The 21502-nt window shown below is 33.2% G+C and overlaps 1 protein-coding gene across 3 annotated transcripts in view; it reads left to right on the top strand.

Annotated features, from left to right (window-relative positions):
* The first annotated feature begins 104 nt into the window (after positions 1 to 104).
* The window catches only part of ATF7IP (activating transcription factor 7 interacting protein), a 142192-nt gene continuing 120794 nt past the window's right edge, over positions 105 to 21502 (top strand). Inside the window, exon 1 of one of the 3 annotated variants that reach the window (XM_073222359.1) lies at positions 105 to 261. Coding sequence is in view for 1 of the 3 variants with exons in the window: in XM_073222358.1 (XP_073078459.1) it covers positions 17702 to 17718 (17 nt within the window). In the remaining 2 variants the exon portion in view is untranslated. Of the gene's footprint in view, positions 262 to 14414; positions 17719 to 21502 lie in introns of those variants that run through there. The other 2 variants (XM_073222360.1, XM_073222358.1) reach the window with 2 other exon arrangements.

Here is a 21502-nt window from a genome sequence, read left to right as displayed (position 1 = left end):
GTGAGCCTATTGGCTGATAGGACAGCGGGCGGGGTCAACGTTACGACCACGGAGCCCCGCCTACACAATTTGCATAACGGCCCCGGCGCGTGCAAAGGAGAAGCGGGTTTGTTTTTGAATCTGCGGAGGCGGCGGCAGCGGCAGAGGCAGCGCGGCGACTGAAGCGCGCGAGACTGAGGCGGCACTGTTGAGGAAGGCTGCGCGGAACGGCGCTACAAGAAAGGAACTTGGTTCCCCCTCCCTCATCTTCCCCCCAAAAAGGTATATGTGGTTCCTAGGGGCTGTTAACAACCACATTTTAAAAAATCACTATTGTATTTCTGAGGAGTGAAGACCGCATTATGGCGGCTGCGGGAGTCGTGTTTGCGCCTGCGCGGTTGCGGGGCTGCGGGCGGGCGCTGCATGGGAGCACGTGATCGTGCGGAGTCGGGCTCTAGCTGCAGTTGTGCAGCTGGCGGGGCGGTGGCTGCGCAAGCGCAATATTCATTTTCAAGATCTAATGTTCTCGTTGGACGCCATTTGGGTTCTAGATTTAATTTTTCTCATTCTGAAGGGGTTTCGTTTTGGTAACCTAAAATTCCCACATTTTTCAAGGAAACCGTTTCTGTTACGTTGTATTCCAGTACTAACTTAAAATTTCAACTCTTAACTTTTCTCCGATTCTCTTGAGAAGCTGTGGACTTAATTTTATGGCAATCGTTGTCGCTTCTGGTTCTCGATTTTAATTTCACTTCTAGGGTATTGCTGGATTTAAGTTTATATTTAGGGAGATAAATTTAGATCAGCACCTGGTGGTATCACGGGAAGTGCATTTATTTGTATTGCATATTTGCAAACAGGTTTTTAACCCCATTTTTACCAGTTATTGTGGAATGTTTACAGAATAGATACAATTTGAGATCTGGAAATAAAGGAGAACATAGATGTAATGTTAAAACGAAATATCAGTTCTTGGTTATTTATTTTTTTTTAAATCCTAAATCAGTAAAGTTTGAATTCTAGTCAGTTTTTCTGCTTCTGATTATACTTGCATTTTATTTTGTACATTTTTTTTCCGAGTCTGATCTCTATTACTGCTTCAGTTAGATCAGTTTTGTCACTCTTTTAAATTATTTTTCTTAGCATTTTGTTTGTTAACGATATGTAGAATATAACACTTGGTAAATTTTTCTGATGAAGAATTTTGCAAAGAACTCCCAACTAGATTGAAGCCTTATTGAGGAAGTCAGGTGAACTATCAATTAAAAAAAAATCGATTAAAAAAAAACTGCCCCATATACATGTATATGAGATACAATTGTTGTGTTTTGATTTATTTACATTTTAAGTGTGTCCTGTCTTCAGTTTCTTTAGGAAGGTAGTAATAAGTATGACACTGATTACTTAAGTTCAAAATAAAGCCTTATATAACATCCCTGGGAGAAGTTTAATAGGATTTGATACAGTTCTACCATTGGGCAAATTATTTCTTACTGGGCTAAAAACTTGTGAATGGTTGTCATTAACTTCATCTGTGGTTTGTATGTACAGCAATTGGTTTCTTGGTTGGTTATGTAAGTTTAAATCAGTAACTGTCAAATTAAGAAGTGGCTATTGCATTGTAATCTTGATTTAGGGACGTTTTTAGTGCTCAAACTAAGTACCGTTAGCATTAAGTAGATGTAATTGGAATGAATAGTTTTGTTGGTGGAATTTTAAGAAATGACATCACGTATTAGAATGAAGTGATAGGAAAAATTCTTTTCTCTCAACAGAAAAGTTTGTCAGTGATATAATTTCTAGACCTCTGAAGTTTTATACATAGAAATGTACTAAGGGCAATTGTGTAATTTCTTCCCTTTTATGCTTTTGGGGTGGTTACTCAGCACATAGCTATCCCATTCCCTAAAACACTATTTCAGGTTTTTTAGAGTTGGAAATATGTTGTATTTTATTTATCTGTGTGTACATAATGTGTATGTACAAACATATACATACTTAGGTTAAGGAAAAACTTTGTTCTTAGGACATAGTATACTTGTACTTCCAGAAAAGTGAAATATTTTGGTTTATGTAGTTAAGCTTATGTTTTCATTTGAATATACAATTGATTGCCTCTCAGGTTAATGTTGAAGATTTTAAGAGGTACTTGAAAGCACTGAAGAACATAAAGTACAATGTAGATATTTATTGGCAGGGCAATTTTGCTGTTCTATTTGTTAGACAAGCAAATGCGGTTTTATAAACTTAAAACTAAGATTTATGAGTTGTCTGAACATGCACTATTTGTTCCTTGGTACTCAGTCAATAACAAGCGCGTTTTGAAATTTTAGTGTGACCGTTATGATGCCACACATGGACATATATAAATATTAAGACTACGTTACTCTAAGAATGAGTACTGAGTTACTGGAGTAACTTAAAATCTTAATAGTTTTGTAAATTTTAAACATAACACTTAGTTTAGAAAAAAGGTTTGAATGATTAAGCCATAAACCATACTTCTTTAAAGTATGATTTGACTATATGATAAGTTTATTTAAATTTACTTATTCACTCTAGTACATTTGGAATGTGTTGAACTTTAATGGTTAGATAATATTGCAAGAAGATCCCAAATTGTCAGATTTTCTTCAAGTACGTTTTTAAATGTCTACATGATACTATTAATCTCTAACGATTGTACTGTGACTTATTAAACCTTTCTTGATCATTTTATTGTCCATTTCTCTATTTTAAACAATGCTACAGTGAACATCCTTGTACATGACTCATTATCGGCATCTCTTGTTTCTTTGCAATTACTGTTTCAAAGGGCTATTAAAGTAATTTACAAAATTGATAAAAGCTTAGTTTTTTTTGAAAGGCATTTCCCATACCGACATCAGTTTGGTGGTTGAAAAATAGTAACTCATTAACTCTTTTTGGATCAGTGAGGCTGAACACTGTAATATTTATATACAATTTTCTCATTTTTTTGTGAATTAGCTGTTTGAAGGTTTTCTGTGGGTTTTTGTAGGTGGATGTTAATACTTTTCTTATTTGTAACAGCTATTTGTGGATATTAGCCCTTTGGTTTTCATATTTCTTGCAGGTTTTTTAGTTTATTACTTTTTAAATCACTTAGTTTTATATAGTCAGTTTTACATTTTTATACAGTCAAATGCACTGCTTTTTTCATTTGTATTTCTTCCGAAGACTTCTCTGCCTAGAAAATATTACCTGTTATGAAATGAAATAAATTCCCATCTATTTTGTTTATTTTTTTCTAGGTATGTTAGTAATTGAAAAAATATGTTTAATTTACATGGAATTTATTTTGACATACTGTAAAGATGGGTTGCTGGTTTTCATGTTTTCCAAATAATCTGGCTTCCTTAGAATTCTGTATTGGTGATCCATCTCTTATTACTTTGAGTTGCTGCTTTTGATTAAACTAGGTTTGTTCTCTTTCTGTTTCATTTACTAATGATATTTAAGTTAAGGCCATTGGCCTTTGGTGTTTTCATAGAGTAGGCTTAAAGAGTTCCATAGATTCCTTGTGTATATATATATATATATGCATTTTTCTGAGGAAAGAGTTTTCATCAGCTTCTCATAGGACTGTAATATAAAACTTAAAAGGTTAACAACCACCATATCTAGGTCTTATTCATATAGCAATACTGCATTGTTTAATTTGCATATGTGTATTTTTCTGGGGGAAGTCACAGTTTTGTTTTCATCAGCTGCTTACAGGAATATGTAATGCAAAATCTAAAAGTAGGTTGACAACCATTGTATCTGGTCCTTATTCATATGGAATAGTTTTATTACTTTAGTGTTATAAACTAAATTAATGTGTGGAGGGGCAATACTTAAAATTCCATTTCAAGTTTTCTTAGCTAGTCTTCCTTGTTTTTGCAGATGGACTTTAGGTTCACTAGGTTAAATTTTTTAAAAGCCAACTACTTGAAGTTTTGTTTAGAATTTCATTAAACCAAAATTGGGATGAGTTTACATATTTATACTGTTTTGTTTTTCTTTATTAATGAGCATGGTACACTTCCTGTAAATTCCACTAAAATGTACTGTTTGCAGGTACTCGGGGAAAATTTGTGATATCCGTTACTTTTCCATATACGTTATTTTACTGGTTTCTTAGTGCTGGTAAAATGTTAATAAGAATGAGTCGGTAGAGAATATAGGACTACATTTCTATTTTTAATCTGCATTAGAATATGATGACTTGAAAATAGTGCAAGTATGAAGTTAGAAATGGAAAGAATGGGTTGCCAACATAAAGTGTTCTACAATAGATTTGAAACTAAAATTTTTCTTTTTCTGTTTAACATAGACTATTTTTTTAATGGAGGAATTTTGAAAAGGTAACTAATTCATTTTCTGGCCAGGATGGATCCTAGTACTATAATAAAGGTAAAAATCTTTGTCTCTTTGATAGCATTAAGTTTTTTCTCAATTAAGGATGTTTCCCTAATTATAATATGTTTGTGTTGATTGCAGTGAAGAGTAATGATTGATAATGATTTATTTCAGTTGTAGTTATACTTTTCTTTAAAAAATCATTTTCATAATGGGTATGAGAAAGTCAGATTATTGCCAAACTTTATTTATAAACTAAACTTGAGAAAGTCGATGGAGGCCTGAATAGACAAAATCAAGAAAGTGAAGATAGAATTCAAATGGTAAAATATTAGTGGCTTCATGAAAATAAATCTAGGAAATAGGTAAGAAGTAAGATGTTAAGGTATTATTGCCTTTTCTTGTTTGTTTTTTTTTAATAAAAAATTCCTGTCTTTGGGTCTTTTTCAAACCAAACAAATTACAGAAGTTTGCATGTTTTGTGTGAGACCTTTCCCCTTACCTGAGGACTTTTCCTAGTTCTGACAAATTATGATACTTTTATTTTTCAGACTATAAAAGAAGTAGCAAATTAGAGTCAGAAGTGCTACTAGGGAAATGCATGTGGATAGGGGCAAGAATTGATGGCTCAGCCTCTTGATAATGAAGAGGAGTCAGATTTCAAGTGTTAGCAAGAATTTAAAAACTTAGCTTTGAGGTTATTCATTTTGGCAATCAATATTACTAGAGCCAAATCAGTATTTATAGCATGTTAATTATGGTAATTGATCTTATTAATGATTCTGAGTCATAGAGAATACTTAGTCTATGTTTAACTTGTTCAAGAAGGCAAATAAGTACGATCTAGTTTAGAAAGATTTCTATTGAATGTTCTCAAGTTTTGAGCTTTATGGGAGATTTATGCATTGGCATACCTAGGTTTTCAAGAGAGTCACATGTAGGAGGAAGTTTGATGATAAAAGTTTCTTCATTTGAATATCTAAGAATTGTGGGGGATATATAGATTAAAATTAGGTGATGTTTTAACATTATTTAAACAGTAGATTGCAAAAATAGCATCAAGTAGTTGGGTAGTCATGGTCTTTTCAGTTCCTTAGGGTATCTAGAAACTATCCATTAATGGAGCTTCTCTTTTAAAATTCTTGACCATTTGACCCTTGTTTTGTTTTTTAGAGAGCCCAAGACTTTAAAATAATTACTTTTGCAGTGTTCTTTCTGAGATGGTTCTGAAATCTACAGAGTGTATCAATGGTTTCTCTGGTCATTTTATTTTGTTCAAAACAGAAAAGTGAATTACACAAAATTAAACACTGTTTGTATTGCTTCAAGTTGCATTGTGGAAACCATTTTCTATTGGAGATGGCGGATTATGAGTGCCGGACAGCATTTTCATTTTTTAAAGTCCTAGGCACTATTGCCCAGGGTGCTAGTGCTTGTTTATACAATGTGAATGTTTTGTTTTGAATTTCAATCACTTGGATTTTTGAGTCTAGGAGAATGACTCAGGCATCTCTTGGCCACCTTCCAAAAAGTGTGGTAGGCCTAAGGGTACAATTGATGGTGCCTTCCTGAGAGTGTTTACAATTGGACCTATATGAACATGAAATTCCAGGAAATGAAGATCACCTACTAACTAGATTATTAGAAATACCCAGTTATGTCTGCATTTTTATTGCTCAGAATACTATTGAAATGTTTACAATTTTTATCTAATAACTAGGAATAACTAGCCATATACCTTAGTTTGGATGGGGTCCCCCTTTGCATGATGGTGATGTGAGGAAGTAGTGTCATAAGGACTTACTACATAATCCTTTTTCCTTTCTTTGTTATTTGCGACTTTAGGGAAGTGTTGTCTTGGTGGGTACTTAGGAATTACATGTCCAGCACTCTGTGGCACTCAATTCTAATAAGAAATTTGAATTGTACCTTGGAATAGTGAGTCTCAAATCTGACAAGAACTGTGAAAAAAGTCTTCCCTTGACTTAATAATTTTCAAAGATATTTTGTAGAAGGTAAACCTAGAAGGTGGGAAGAGAATCTACTGTTTTGAGGAGCAGGAGAAAAAGAGTTTTGTGAAACAATGTTGAATGGCTTTACTTCAGCTCATTCTCAACTGAGGCTTTGGAGTTTGGAGTATATTGACCCTGTTACCATTATTAGGGGAAATGTCTCGAGGAAATGAGACATGGAAAAGAAAAGACACTATCTTTGAAATTTTATTTCATTTTAGGTGGTAAATGTCAGGATCTAATTGGACTGAAGGATAAACTGCTCTGAGTTGTGATATAGCTACTGTTCAAGGATGATGATGTTTATTTCTCTCATGACAAAACATAGGAAGACTGTTGAGGGTTTATAGGTGGCTTTGACTTAACATTTGTTTTCCATGTGTTGAACAAGGTTTCAGTGTTGAACTTGACTGACACTACTCCATGGTTTCACCAGCCAGAGCCAAGGGAGAAAGGGCAATGGAAGTGCATACATTCTTTTGAGAGCGTGATCTCTAAGTGGGACATTCCACTTTGATGTTCTGTGGGTGAGAATTTAGTCATTGGAACAGAGTAGTTGGGAAAGGAAGGCTGGGAAATTTAGTATGTAGCTGGACAACCATGTTCTTAGATAAAACTAGAGAATTTTATAAAAGGAAAGAAATGGATATGAGAAAACAACTAGCATTTTGTGCTACAAAAGAAGCTGGAAAAGTGGTTTTTCAGTAATTTATAATTTGGAATTTAAAACTTGTTTTCTGGTTTAAGAGTTAGATCCAGTTATAATTTATAATTAGTTTGCAAGAATTGGAATTTTAATTTAAGTTTTAAAACAGTGTAATATTTTTGAACTTTGCCAGTTAACTGGCCTTAAAATGATGAAGCACTGTAGGTAAACTGTGCCAATTATTTGAATTGCTTGTTTTAATCTCAAAGTTTAGTTTATGTTTGTATTACCCAGCTTTTTTTTTCATTTATAGCCGTATGCATAAAATACATATTTTCAAGGTGGAAAATGTGATTTTTTGAGGGCCTTGCAATGCACACAGGTAAAAAAAATTATGGTCATAAATTCTTTGCATAGGGGTAAAACCTAATTAATAAGTAATTGAAGTAACTTTCTGTAGACATTAAGTTAAACAATAAATATTTGTGTAAGGTACAGAAAGTGGGACTCTGTTGTGGGTGAGATCAAGGAAATCTTGTAGGAGTTGTATTTTTTTTTTTTATGTATGGATATATATATTATCATAACCTTATGGTAATCATGGGAAAATAAAAATATTAAAGAAATGAAACACATAAATCAACACCGTTGCACTTCCTCACTACCAGGAGATATTTGTCAAAAAGAATAGGGGAAAAAATATATGATTTTGAAATAGCTTGTTGATATTGCAGAGTATAATCCTCCACCTTAAATACATTGAATCCTATTAAAACAAAGTAAGTGTATATGAAATTAGTATTCAGGGTTAATTGCTTATTTGCTCACAATACTCAAATAATTCTCATGGGATATAAACTTGTATTTCCAGTCAATGTTTTACATTTTTGGTCAGTCTTTACAGATAAAATAGCTAAAATGCATTTAAAAATTTTTTTATTAGCTTAGAAATGTGCTTTTATCTAGTTTGTAAAATAAATGAGTTCTTAATTTGTGATACAATTATTTCAAGATGGGCTAGTAGTGAGGCCAGGTCTATGCTGTTAACACATTTCTGAACACTCTTACACACAAAAAGGGGAATAGATGTCTTCATGTTTGTACTGCAATCATCTCTGCATTTTATAACTTATTGGTGAGAACAATTTGCTACAAAGCAATAATGAAATGGAATGTAATCACATGTCATTATGGTCTGTTATATTGCAGTAATGTCAGGTAAGAATAATAGGTCTGATACAATGCTGGCAATTCGGTGAACACTCTGATTCCATTGGTGTTGAGATTCATTGCCCAATAAAACTTATTCATATACATTTTGTATATGCACACATTGAAATACAATAAGCTATGTCTATAATTATATACATTATTTTCACATAGTAGACCATTGAAGGACTTTATTAAGATTTTTTTTTTTTTTTTTTGTAGGAGAGCCAAGGAGAGCCTTTTATTGAGAGATACAGTGAGAGGACAGAGCTCCTGGCTCACACCAGGAGGTGACAAGGGAGCCTGTGTGGTGCGTTGTCTAGGGGTTTTATAGGCAGTTGAGGATTGATTTATTCATTCATTCATTCATTCATTCATTCATTCATTTATTTATTTATTTATTGAGAGGGCATCTCTCATATTTATTGATCAAATGGTTGTTAACAACAATAAAATTCTGTATAGGGGAGTCAATGCTCAATGCACAATCATTAATCCACCCCAAGCCTAATTCTCGTCAAGTCTCCAATCTTCTGAAGCATAACGAACAAGTTCTTACATGAACAAATTCTTACATAGTGAATAAGTTCTTACATGGTGAACAGTACAAGGGCATTCATCACAGAAACTTTCGGTTTTGATCACTCATTATGAACTATAAACAATCATGTCAAATATGAATATTTGTTTGATTTTTATACTTGATTTATATGTGAATCCCACATTTCTCCCTTTATTATTAGTTATTATTTTTTTAATAAAATGCTGAAGTGGTAGGTAGATGCAAGATAAAGGTAGAAAACATAGTTTAGTGTTGTAAGAGAGCAAATGTAGATGATCAGGTGTGTGCCTGTAGACTATGTGTTAATCCAAGCTAGACAAGGGCAATAAAACATCCACGGATGCAGAAGATTTCTCTCAAAACAGGGGGCTGAGGTTCTAAGCCTCACCTCTGTTGATCCCCAATTTCTCACCTGATGGCCCCCCTGTGACTGTGCCTGTCTTAGGTTTTTCCTCCCTTGAGGAATCTTACCTGTCTCTGGCTAACCAGTCATCTTCCGGGGCCATACAGGGAAATGTAAAGTTGGTAAGTGAGAGAGAAGCCATATTGTTTGAAATAGGAGTTGTATTTTAAGGGATGAATTAGAAGGATATTCTTAGTAAAAACAATAAATAGGGTGTTCAAAATCTCAGAGACTGAAAAGAAGATAGTACATTAGGAAAACTCTAGCTCTATGATATAAATCCTTGATTTTTATGAGAATCATTTTCATAGTGCCTGTGTAATATATGCCTAATAAAGGATTTATTATTCTTAGCTGGAAATTCTCTAATTTCTCATTTTACTTTGCTTTGCTTTGTATCTCTTTTAAAGGCATTTATTCCTTTCTACTTTCATGCTTGTGTTTTTTTTGTGTAGACTTTATAAACTTCCCACAGTTAGGAATTGTATCTAACTGACATATCTGACAAATGCTATGTTAAAAGAAAAACCCCTTCTGATTAAATAGAGGACCACTATTAAAAATCTAAGATTGCTTTCTCAGTGCTTATTTTAATAGTCATTTACAAATAATTTGCTTATTGAAAGAATAGAAATCCTTTGTTTTAGGTGGAGGTGCAAAAAAAGGGAGAAAGATACTCTAGTTTCTTTCATTTGACTCATTATTCACAGGTGTCCAAACTTGAATTTTTGAATAATTGAACATGTAATTTACTGACGCATCCACTGGATAAATTGTCAAAAAATTTGACAGGCACTTTGCATATGAAAAATTATAAATAATAAGACAGCTCCGAAAATAATTCCTTAATCTCATTAAGAAATAGAAGAAAATTAAGAAAATAAGGAAACAACGTTGCTTACCTATTAATGAGAAGTTCTTGAAATATAACTCTGAAGAACACATATATGCAGATTAACAAGGGTTTGATGAGAAGATGGACTGATACAATTATTTGTTTTAAGTTTGTGTAATTCTGTCCTTATCAAACTTATTTTAAGTGATTTAAAAGTTGTAAGATAAAAATACATAAATGAAGAAAGAAAGAACAACAAAAAGGTGAAAGATTTTCCTAAAACCGGTCAGTAATACAGTGCAGTGGGAAGAACAATAACTTTGTACTGGGACCTCAGCAGTGAGTCTCCCAGCTGTACCTTATTAGGTACAGTTTGTGTTAGGGAATACCTTAATATAAAATGGGCATACCACTAACCTGGTATGGTTGTTGTGAAAGTTTGATGAGATAAGAAAAATAAAATGCTTAGCATTTGTTCTGACGTATTTTTCTTCTCTGGCTTCAATCAATTCATTAATCAATTAGGCATGAATATTTACTAAGAGGCAGCTATGTATAGCTATAAGGAGCCCTGCAGTGTAAGGAGATATATAGAAAATGAAAATATTTTTGATTATTGGAGCTAGAATTTAAATTCATTTAAGAAGTAACTTAGTAAAATAAGTTTGATAATACCACTCACAAGTGGGAAAAATAAGCATTTAGAAAAGCAGTTTATTTGCAGTGTTTTGTGAGGGAGTTAGCTTTAGAACCTATTTAATTTTAAAAAAGTACTTAAAGAGTAAAATCCCCACAAGATTCCTAAATTCACCAAGTTTATGGTAAGCCTCTTCATGGTGAAAAAGCAGCCATTTATTTCCTCCTGTTATTTATTTATCTTCAAAGTTTATCAAATTTCTTCAGACAAACATCATTGCCAAAGTTAGGGATGAAGTCATTTACTTTAGGGCCTAAATCCATATAGAATTGTCTCGTTTTTTCTTTTTAATTCACTGTGCAAAATGCTCCCTCCCCCTTTTCTTACCCTCTATGGAGCTTTGGTGGATATACTTACCCAAAATTGGGGCAAAACAGTGTCAGGTTTCTTCTATAAGTCTTCCTGTGGCCAAGTTCTTATCCTCTGAGGCACAGATTTGACCATATAAATTTGTTTAGTGATCTTCTGATTCTCTATTTTATTTTGCTTTATCTTCATTTTATTTTTGCTGTATTTACATAGGTGTAATGAAGTGTTCATTAATATAAAAGCCTTTTCTATTGTTTGATTAACAAAATGATACTCATTTCATACTAGGTTGAAGAATTCTGTCTGCCATATTTTGTAAAGTATAATTATCTGCTTGATTTCAAGATGAGCAAGCAGAACCATCTAATTTATCTTAGTGAGTTTTCATCTGCAGTACTTAAAACTGTACAGTACAGTGGTTCTTTGAAATTCCCACATTTGTCAATGTTCTTTGTCAGAAAGTGATAGTCTTTATTCCTGTTAAAGCTGGAATCCAAGTTATAGAAGATATACTAAACTGATTTTCTGTGAAGACTTAAGAGGCATCATTTCTACATTTGAGGTGCGTGTCATGCCTAATTAAAAGATTTGTTTTTATATGTCACTTTTCTCTGTGGTCATGGTTACAAATTTGATTTGTCCAATTTCATCCTGGTAGAAAGGAAAAGAGATTTTTTTTGAAATAGCATAAACTCACAAAAAGTAGAGAGACCAATTATATTTTATATAATATTTAATCATTGTTCTAACTTTTTAGATGAGGCCAAGCAACATATTCAGTATTTTTCTACAGAATTGTTCTTAAAATGTTTGGGTGGTTTATTAACCTATAATCTATATTAAGATCTTTCACAAGATATAATTTCCTTGGAATTGGAGGGTTTTAGATCAAGAGATTATTTAAATTGTCTTTATACAAAGTATCTTCTTAAATTGAGGGTTAAAGATAAAGAAGAAAGTGTTTTTCCCATATGATGATTAAAAATAAAATACTAACCACAATTAAATTAGTTCCTTTAGTACTAGGTAATTCTTGGTTTACTGATCTAGGGTTAAGCAATCTACTTACACAAAGTTGTCTGTACTGGACTAACAGAATCATGAAGATAATACCAACTTTACTGGAATGCTGGTATCCAAGAGTCTCTTCCATGTAATAGCTAAGATGATTTGGTATGGTCTTTTTCCAAGGACTTTTAGATGTTTATTTAGAAGATACATTTTTTTCCTCAGGTACAGTGGCAGCAAGGATCATGATTTATTTTTCTTGAGTGAGTGAGTCTCAGTACTACAGTCTGGCCTAGTCGCTCTCTACTTTTGGTACACCACTGTCATCAGAATTTTATTCACCATGTGGGGATTTCCTTTATTCCTCTTCTGTGTAGTACCCTTGTTTTCCATGTGCTTTGTACCCCCCCCTTTAAAAAAAATTGTGTCATTGGAGGAGAAAGCCATATTCTCTAGTGGCTGTTTGAGAAAGAGCATATGGAAGGTACATTTTTTTTAGACCACATGTGTCTGAAAATTGTTATTCTATATTTTATATGCTTGATTGATAGTTTGGCTAGGTATCGAAATGTAGGTTGGAAAACATTTTTCTTAAGAATTTTAAAGGCACTGCTCTATTATCTTCTTGCATCTGTTGCTGAGAAATCTGAAGCCATTCTTATTTCTGATTTTCCCCTCAGTGGAAGCTTGTAGAATCTGTTACTTGTCTCCAGTGTTCTGAAATTTCACTGTCGTTCCTTGATGTGAATCTGTTTATCATTGGTTGCTGGCATTCACTGGGCCCTTTCAGTTTGGCAACTCTTGCCTTTCAGTCAATTTTTCTTAACTGATTTCATTGGTGATATCTTTCTTCTGCCATTCTGTCATTACAGTGCAAATTTTTGGATTGGTGCTCCAATTTTCTTAAATTTTTCTATTTACAACTTTGCTCGGGTAGATTTCTTCAACTTTATCATCCAGTCCTTTTACTGGTTTATTTTTTCATTTTTTTAAATTATGTTCTTAAATTTTTATTTTTTCATTCCTTGCCTGTAGTATTCCATTCTCGACACATGAATGAGTATCTTTTCTTACCTGTGGTTATTAATTTTTTTCTTTTGAGGTACATAAAATAAAATTCACTAATCTTAGTGTATAGCTTGATGAATTTTGACATGTATTTATTCATGTAACTACTGCCTTGTTCAAGATACTCATTTTTTTTCCCCCTTCACATATTTCACCCATCCCTCCAACCCTGTCTCCTGAGGTAACTACCAGTCTGTTCTGTTTATAAGTTGGTTTCAGTTTTGCTTGTTTTGTTTTTTAGATTTCACATATATATAAAATCATGTTCCTGAATTTTAATGATTTTTGAAGTTTTCTTTGACAGTCTACTGCTTTGTGTGTGGGGTTTTTGTTTGTTTTCATTGTTTGTTGTTTTTTTTTTTGTCTTCCCTATTAGACTTCTCTTGGTTACCTTCTTGTTCCTAGCCTGACTGTGTAATATGTTGTAGAGAATTGAACAGTTGATAAAAAGATGTAAATTTATCAGTTTTGAATTTCACTATAGGCTGATCTTGGTTGGCTATTTTTGGACAGCTCCCAAGATCTTAAGGTCTTAGGTCTTCTGCTTGGTAGATACCTCCAGAGAACAATTTTCCGTTTTCATACATGGAGTATTATAAGAGCCAGACTGCCAGCATTTTGGGAGATTAATGGAAAAAGAGGACTGGGGGTTTCCAGGGTCAGCAGTCAATCCTTTTTGGCTTGTTACTATCATTTTTATCTTGATATTGTTTTCATGCATTTACCAGGATGAAGACAGCAGGTACTCAGTGGAATATGGTGAGGGCATGTAGAGTATCTTACTGCTTCACAAACAGCTTTCACTACTATTCCTTTTTTAGTTGTACTATTATAAACTGTTTGCTCCCATCATTCCAATTTGCCTAATTCTTCTAGTTCCTATGTCTTTCAGATTTGCTTCCATGTAAATCAAATTGGCTCCTAAACTTGTCCCCAGTGTAGCTTGGAATATGGTGTTTCGGCAACTGCCAAGTTATCAGTGGTCCTGCTTATTTTCCAGCTCTCAAAATCTTTATAGTTCCTGTCTCTTACTTTTCTCCCTGTTCATGTGGGTTTATGCTTTCAAAAACTACCTTTATTGTAGTTTGTAGCATTTGAAGAAGTGAAATTATGTATTTTCAGTTTATCATCTTAATACCCTTGTAATACTGTTTTCCCTTTTAATGTACATAATGTTATAATACTTGTGTGATTAAAGTGTATTAAATAACTAAGTAAATGAAAAGTAGATTCACTTTCTATCCAATACAGTGAAACATTTTATTTAGGGTCTATGGAATTTTCAATATTTTGCATATGTAAAGTTTCCTTATAGTGTGATATATGATATGTAAAAACTATAGTAGTTAACTATGTTTACTTCTCTTCTACTTATTTTTTTATTACTGCTGTGTGACCCCTGGCAAATGATGACATTAACTACTCATTAAAAATTTGAGATTATTTCACTGTTATTTTACATGATCATTGTAGGGACAAAATGATAAAATTATGTGAAAGGGGCTAGTTTTTATTTAGGAAGAGACAAACTATTGTATAATCATGGAAATGTTTACTAACATTAGAAATTGTTTCCAGATGTGTTTGCTTTTACAAATAAACAATGACTGTGTTTATTAGGACTGATCTTATTTGAAACAGATTTCTTATAATTTATGACATATAATCAAGCTAAATTTTTCCTTAGCAAATTTTTAAAAAATTAAAAGTAAGTAATATACTTAAGTTCCATAATTTTATATAAACTTCCTTCAGAGTTCAACTGTTCTAAGCCCAAGATAGCTCCTGTGTACTACCTATATAAAAACACTCTGAAAACTGAAAAGTGTTCTACAGAAGAAGGTATTTTTCCATCTTGGGTATGTAACTGCAGAGGATTATTTTTAGGCCAAGACTAAAATTTTAGTTGACTTACTAGTTGACTTTTCTTGGAAAGTAAAGTTGAGATACTAAAAATGAAGGTTGTTAAATATACAGAATTTTTTGAGATTTTTTGGTAGAAATGAAAACACTGGGAATTACTTGCAATTCACCATCTATTGAGCAATGGAAGTGAATGGAAAAAATTAAGGTGTAATTTCTGTCCTGTATGAATTCATATGTAAACATAAAAGTAATGAAATGTAAGTATTGATGATGATGCATAAAAGACCTTGAGCAATTATGCCTGATTTGGGGAATGGGCAGAGTAAGATAGGAGAAGAGTAGGGAAAGGATTGTTAGTGATAATAATTTAGGTTGAATCATGAATATCATTTATCAAGTGAACTAGGATAGTTTCTTTGGTATAGAGAGTGAAAAGTGTTGGCAGTGTGGCACCAGTTGTCTCAATAACAGCCTGACTGTTTTGCTTAACTGTTTCCATGACTCATAGAAACAGAACGAATGTGGGAGGGATGGACAAAGCCCCATGGGCTTGGACTGAAAGTAGACTAGGGTGTATTTCAGTTCTTAGCAGTTTTATGAAGTTATTTAATCTCTGATCCTGTTTCCTCAATCAGGAATTAGAGATAAAGCCTACCTTGTAGGGTTAGTGTGAGAATTAATTGGAATAATGTATGTAAATCTTATTTGAAGGCTTCATCTATATTAATGTAACTCTTACTATTTTCTCTTCTAAATCACTATGCATGAATTAGACAATCAGTGTATTTATTGATTCAATTTATGTGCCTTAGGGTAATATGGAAAATCTAGTAAATTAGTAGTAAAATGACTGTAGTAGCTGTCTCTTATTTTGAAATTTAAATTGGGTGAAAAGTAGCTCTTAGTAGTAGTAGTAGCAGTAGTAGTAGTAGTCCGCAACTTAGCCTGCCCAGGAAAGCTTAAACTGAGAAAAAAGTAGCGAGGGTTTAAACTGGAAAGGCATTTTGCAAGATAACAGAGGCTTTAAAGGGAGTAGGGTGGTAAAGTCATCTTACATGTGAGGGTGTGTTACATAGTTTAAATCTTTGTGGAACAGATTTCCGAAAGAATCTGCTTCCTGAATATCAAGCTGCCCATCAGACAGCTCTGATCTGAATGTTTTGGTTTTTTGTCCACCCATTAACCATAGTCACATTCCAGTGGTACAGTAATGTCTATCCTGTTGGAATCTTTCCCAGTTTAACCTCCTTTCATTTTTAATAATATAGATTTGAACCACTCTTAGAGGAATCAGTTATATTTTTGAAGAATTAGTGTGGCTTGGATGCAGTATAACTTTTTTTTTTTCTGATGCAGTAGTTAAAGCAGTTTTTACATATATTATCCAGTTTGCTTCATGGAGAATAAATAAGGACCTTTTAAAAGTGAGTTTTTTTTAATGGGAAATTTCAAATATATACAAAAATGGAACAAAATAATGAATTCTGTGGGCCCATCACTCAAGTTGAACAATCATCAGCGTATGGGGTCCATCTTCCTTTAGGTACACTCCTACCATTCCCCTATGCCCTCAATAAATTTTAATGAATACCTACATCTTTTGGTAGTTAGAGACAAGATAACAGGGCAGCTAAATTTTAGGAAGGTAAACCAAGGAAGAGACAGGAAAAGGTGTATTTCCTGTCTGATGTGAGCTATCAAGCAAACAGGTTCTTTCTGTGATTTTTTTTCCTTCTCTTGATGGCTAGGTTATTGCCAAGACAAATTTGTTGGGATCACTCTCAAATTTGTTTTAATATACCCTTTTGTTCTATGTTTTTTCCTCAGGGGTATCTACATTCTTTATTTTTATTTGCTTTTCAACAGTATCAAAAGTATTGGGGGATCTATGGCAGGGCATGAAAATTTAATTTGCCCTGGGATCAAACACTCACCTGGAGATGTCTTTGTGATCGCCTGGACTATAGAAGAAAATAAATTGTTTTTATCTTTATGGCAGATTACTCAAAATGAGCTTCTTGGTGTACTATCTCTAATGACTCTAGTCCTTACCAGTAGTTATTTACAATTATTGTCAAGAGTAAAAAATTTGATTGCTAGATTTGAATACTGTGGAGCTTAGATTTTGTGTGAAAAATCTTTAATTAGCTTTCTATAAATGGAAATTGACAATCGATTTAAACAGCTTAATTTTCCAGAAATTATAAAAATTGGCACTCTTTTCATGATAAAAGTACTATAAAAGATGAAAAAAAAAAAGGGCCTTGAGCAGAGTTTGACTTTTTTTTTTCTGGACTGCAATGGAGGCTTTCTTTCAGACGAATTCCCTGATGTTTGCTGTGTGTGATTTGGCTCTATCTCTGTAACTGCTAATATGTGGCATGGACTTCAAGCTGTCTGGGATCTGGGTGTGCTCAAAAGTCTGTACTGCAAGTCAGGATTCACAGGCATTATGTTACAAAACTGGCTTGCTGCCTTCTCTTTTTTCTGTGTCCTGAGTAGCTGCATTGTTTGTTGCAGTGTATGCATTAGCTGTTGTCTGTGTTCAGTTTCCTGCAGGCTGACAAAGTGGGAGGGGCTTTGTTTGATACATAGCTGAGTTTTCACTGAGTTCTGGAGTGTACATTGCAGCCATCTTAATTACACTTTAGTGCAACTGAGACAGTGCAGCTGTCTCAAAATGGCTGCTAACATAGTCTTTGTAGCTGCTTAGGCAGCAACTATGCCAGTGAACAGCCTTGTCAAATGCGTCAGGACCAGAGGTAAGTGCCAATTACTCTTATCTTTGAACATTTTAATTAAAAAACATTTGAATTTTTTCTGAGTTTTTAGATTATAAAGGAAAGTGATCTTAGAGCTTGCTTGCTAAGTAGTTGAAATGTTTGCTGGTAGAACCTTTAAGCTTCTATTATGGAAACAGTTTATAGGGTGGTGAGGTCAAAGGTTAAATTCCTGTAATTTCTCACCATCTTATGTTCTGTCAGTTGCCAAAGTGTTGATCACTACAGTAGTGCTTTTCTGGCTCTAATTAACTTAATATTCCTTTTGTATTGGATATTTTAGTTTGCTTGATATTTATTTGTAGAAATTAAGAACAGTATATTGTCTGAATAGATTTTCTCAAAAGAAGCCATAAATAAGCCCTGTTTTTTTACAAAGGTTGAGATTTTTCTGGTTTTGTGTGTGTGTTTTAGAGATACTGTTTGGTGGCTTTCAGGGAAGAATGTTAATTTTCTTGATATAGATCATAGTTACAGGAAGAAAATTTTTTTACACTTGTTAGACTTTTTCTGTACATGAGTTCCAATTCTTCTCATTATGTTGCCTCCTCCTGGCCATCCAATTCTTTTCACATTTTTAATGGTGCTAACTTTTTTATCCTAATCACTTTTTGCTTAAATTGATTGAGATTAAGATGTTGAATTCAGAAATAAGTTGACATCTAGGTCTGGATACGTCTTTAGCTAATGTATTCTAATGCAACAGAGCTGAAGTAAATAATCATATTAATTAATTGATATTAATTGTTGATGTTCACTTTGGTCTTAGATTAAACCTGTTACACTTAAAAGTAATATAACTCAGTGATTTTGTTTACTTAGTTTTGAAGTTTTCCCAAAGGTTTCATAACATTGTTCTGAAGTAAAAGCATTTATTGAGATATGGTAAGTCCATAGTAACCCAGAAATGCAGGAGAATGGAATTCTTACTCCCATGATATTTCAGACAGCAGAACAGTTATACTTTAAGCACCAGTGTTTAATTCACAGTGCTTACTACATTTCTTTCCAAGTAGTATAGTATATTTCTCTAGCTTTGTCAATAGAGTATTATTAATATACCCCTAATATGACATAGAGCAATAAGTTTTGAATTTTCTAAATACAATTTTTAAGAAACAGCAACTCTTTTGCACATTAAATTCTTATGAAGGACCTCGGTATATAAAAGGGGTCCGTTTGGTATTTTATTGTGTACTTATTTTATAATTAAATTTATAATATTTACATATTTTAAGTTTATTTAATAAAATAAGAACAATTAGGCTGTTGTGATCAAAACAAATTTTGAAGCCAGATCATATATAACCATTATAATCTTATATTAGTGTCAGTATCTAGGTCTCTTTATTTGTAGAACTCCAGGCATGAGGGTACTGTGAAATTCAGTTTGAAAAGTATTCTTAAAAACATACATTCTTTATGTTCTTTTTTGATTTTCATGAAGGTACAGTATAAGATCTGCATTTACATGATACAAGAGTTTAAAATTGCTGCCTTGCCACAAAACTGTTTATACTTGTTCTTAGGTTTTTTTGTGTTTTTTAAAATAAAATTGTTGTTTTTCCTAACTTAGTGTTCATTTGTTCAGTGGCCTAAAATATATTTGGGATCACTAGCTCCGTTTTATTAATAGCTTTAGTATTTTTATCTCACTTCATTAATTTGTTATTTTGTAAAGTTGTTGGGACTATTTTGTATGATGTAGTGGTCTCAAAATATTCACATTATTTCATGTAAATTCAGTAATTTGAGCTTGCTCTTAAAAGAGAAAAAGAAGGAAAAACAATATGTGTGAGATATTCTATCCATCATGCCGTTCAGTAAGTTGTGCCCTGGAGCGAGTAAGATATAGGAAAGTGAATGTGCTATGACCTTAATCATACTCAGTTGTATGAACCACTCACTGTATTTCAAAATTTCATACAAGCAAGCCAGCTACTTCGTTTGAGGGAATGCTGGAGAAAAATTGGGTAGGTTGAAATTACTGATCAATTTATGTTGATCCTCATAGTAGAACCTCAGGGAAATTTTAATGATCTACTCTTTTTTTGCCTTCTGTTGTGGACTATAAAATTTATCTCCACCCTCCACAAGATGACTCCACTGATTATTACTTACAGAAGAGAAACACCAATACTCTGGTACCCAGGATATTATTGCTAATTTTTTCACTGCCATGTTGCATTTTTGCAACTATAAGCATAAACAGGCCTTCACTGGGATTATTATTTTTGGGACTGGTGACAGTTCAGATTTTCTAGGATGAATTCCAGGTTGGCTATTATGCTGAATGATTGAGGGTATAATAAAGCCAGTAGCTGGATAATTGAGGTTTTATGTTATTATTTTGTCATTTCTTGTCCTCACTTGATTGCTCTTTTTCATAAGCTATTCATTAGGATATACCATTAAGGGAAATGTTGAAGTAGTGGAAAGAATATTGACAAGAGTTCAAATGTAAATTTGGATTTTGTTTTTGCTACCTTTTTAACATATTGGTCAGCTCATTCCATTTTCTGATTCTTTTCCCCCCATCTAATAAGTAGGGAAAAACTATCTGTGTGCCAAAGATATGCTGAGGATCAGTTTGCACAGTGTTTCTGAATGGAGCCATGAAATACTGCATAAATGTCTGGCATGCTAATTTTCCAGTAATATTTTAATACTTTTCAGTTTCTTTGCCTCTCAGATGTCATATACTTTATCAAATTGATTAGATCAGGGAATATGGTGTGTTTTAAAAGTATGGGAAATTTCTCATATAACTATCCTCAAAAAAAAGTTCTAGCTAACATCAATATATGTACTTGTTAATATGATACATTTTTGTTTGTACTACTGGCCCTGCTCTGTTACATAAATAAGTTAGCCTTTGCTATATATGGATAGTGCAGATGTGTTCAAGTAAAGCCAGTATGGAATGTTGGCATTACAGAATTAGAGTTGGAGAAATGCTTCAGTTCTAGTCTGACCGAGTCCTCCAAATGTGCAGTGAGGTAATAATTTCTCTGAAGAGATGACTTGAACTCAGGGCCTAGGATTTTCTGTTTCAGTACAGATGAGAATTTTGAAAACAGTGCAGTTCTTTTTCAGAGGCCACAAACTGGCAGCTAAAGGACTTATTTTATCCTTTAGCTTTTTCTCTAGCTGTTAACATTTAATGCTGTCAGATTTTAACCTAAAAATTTGGATGAATCATCTTTTGGCAAATATAAATTGGGCAGTGCTAGAAGTGCATTTATGCTTGAGAAAAATAATCTTCAGTTGAATAGCTGCTTTCCCCTTTCCATAAGCCTACTCCTGTGCATATCTAGTTCTCTTCATTGATTCATATTACCTGCTGGGCCCCTGTAGGCTGTTCCTTGGAAATCCGTGTCCTTCTTATTGAACAGATTGTTGGCAACCTTTAGTATCTAAAAATACAGCTTCTAACCAGGATGTAAATAAACATAAGTAAATTCTAGCTTACTTCACTTGGTAGAGACAGCATATGTGAAGTCAGTTTATTCTTTAGAAGATATGGCACCTTTGTTAACTTTTAGCATTGTCCTAATTTTTGTATTAGAACACCATGATGGCTGATTGAAGGAGAGCCAATGACATCAGCAAAAAGTGACAATTGATTCAAAGTGAAGAGATAAAAGAAATACTAATTGGAAACAAATAAGTACTTTAAGTCTTCTAATGTGAAAATAATTCTCCAATGTTTTCACTGTGTTAAAGCTATCACTATCTACTTGATGTTCTTAGTTCTTAATGATAT

The sequence above is a fragment of the Manis javanica genome, chromosome 15, assembly GCF_040802235.1.
Source record: "Manis javanica isolate MJ-LG chromosome 15, MJ_LKY, whole genome shotgun sequence".
NCBI classification, from domain to species: domain Eukaryota; kingdom Metazoa; phylum Chordata; class Mammalia; order Pholidota; family Manidae; genus Manis; species Manis javanica.
Note: the sequence above shows the minus strand (reverse complement) of the source record. Positions and strands in the feature narration are given on the sequence as shown.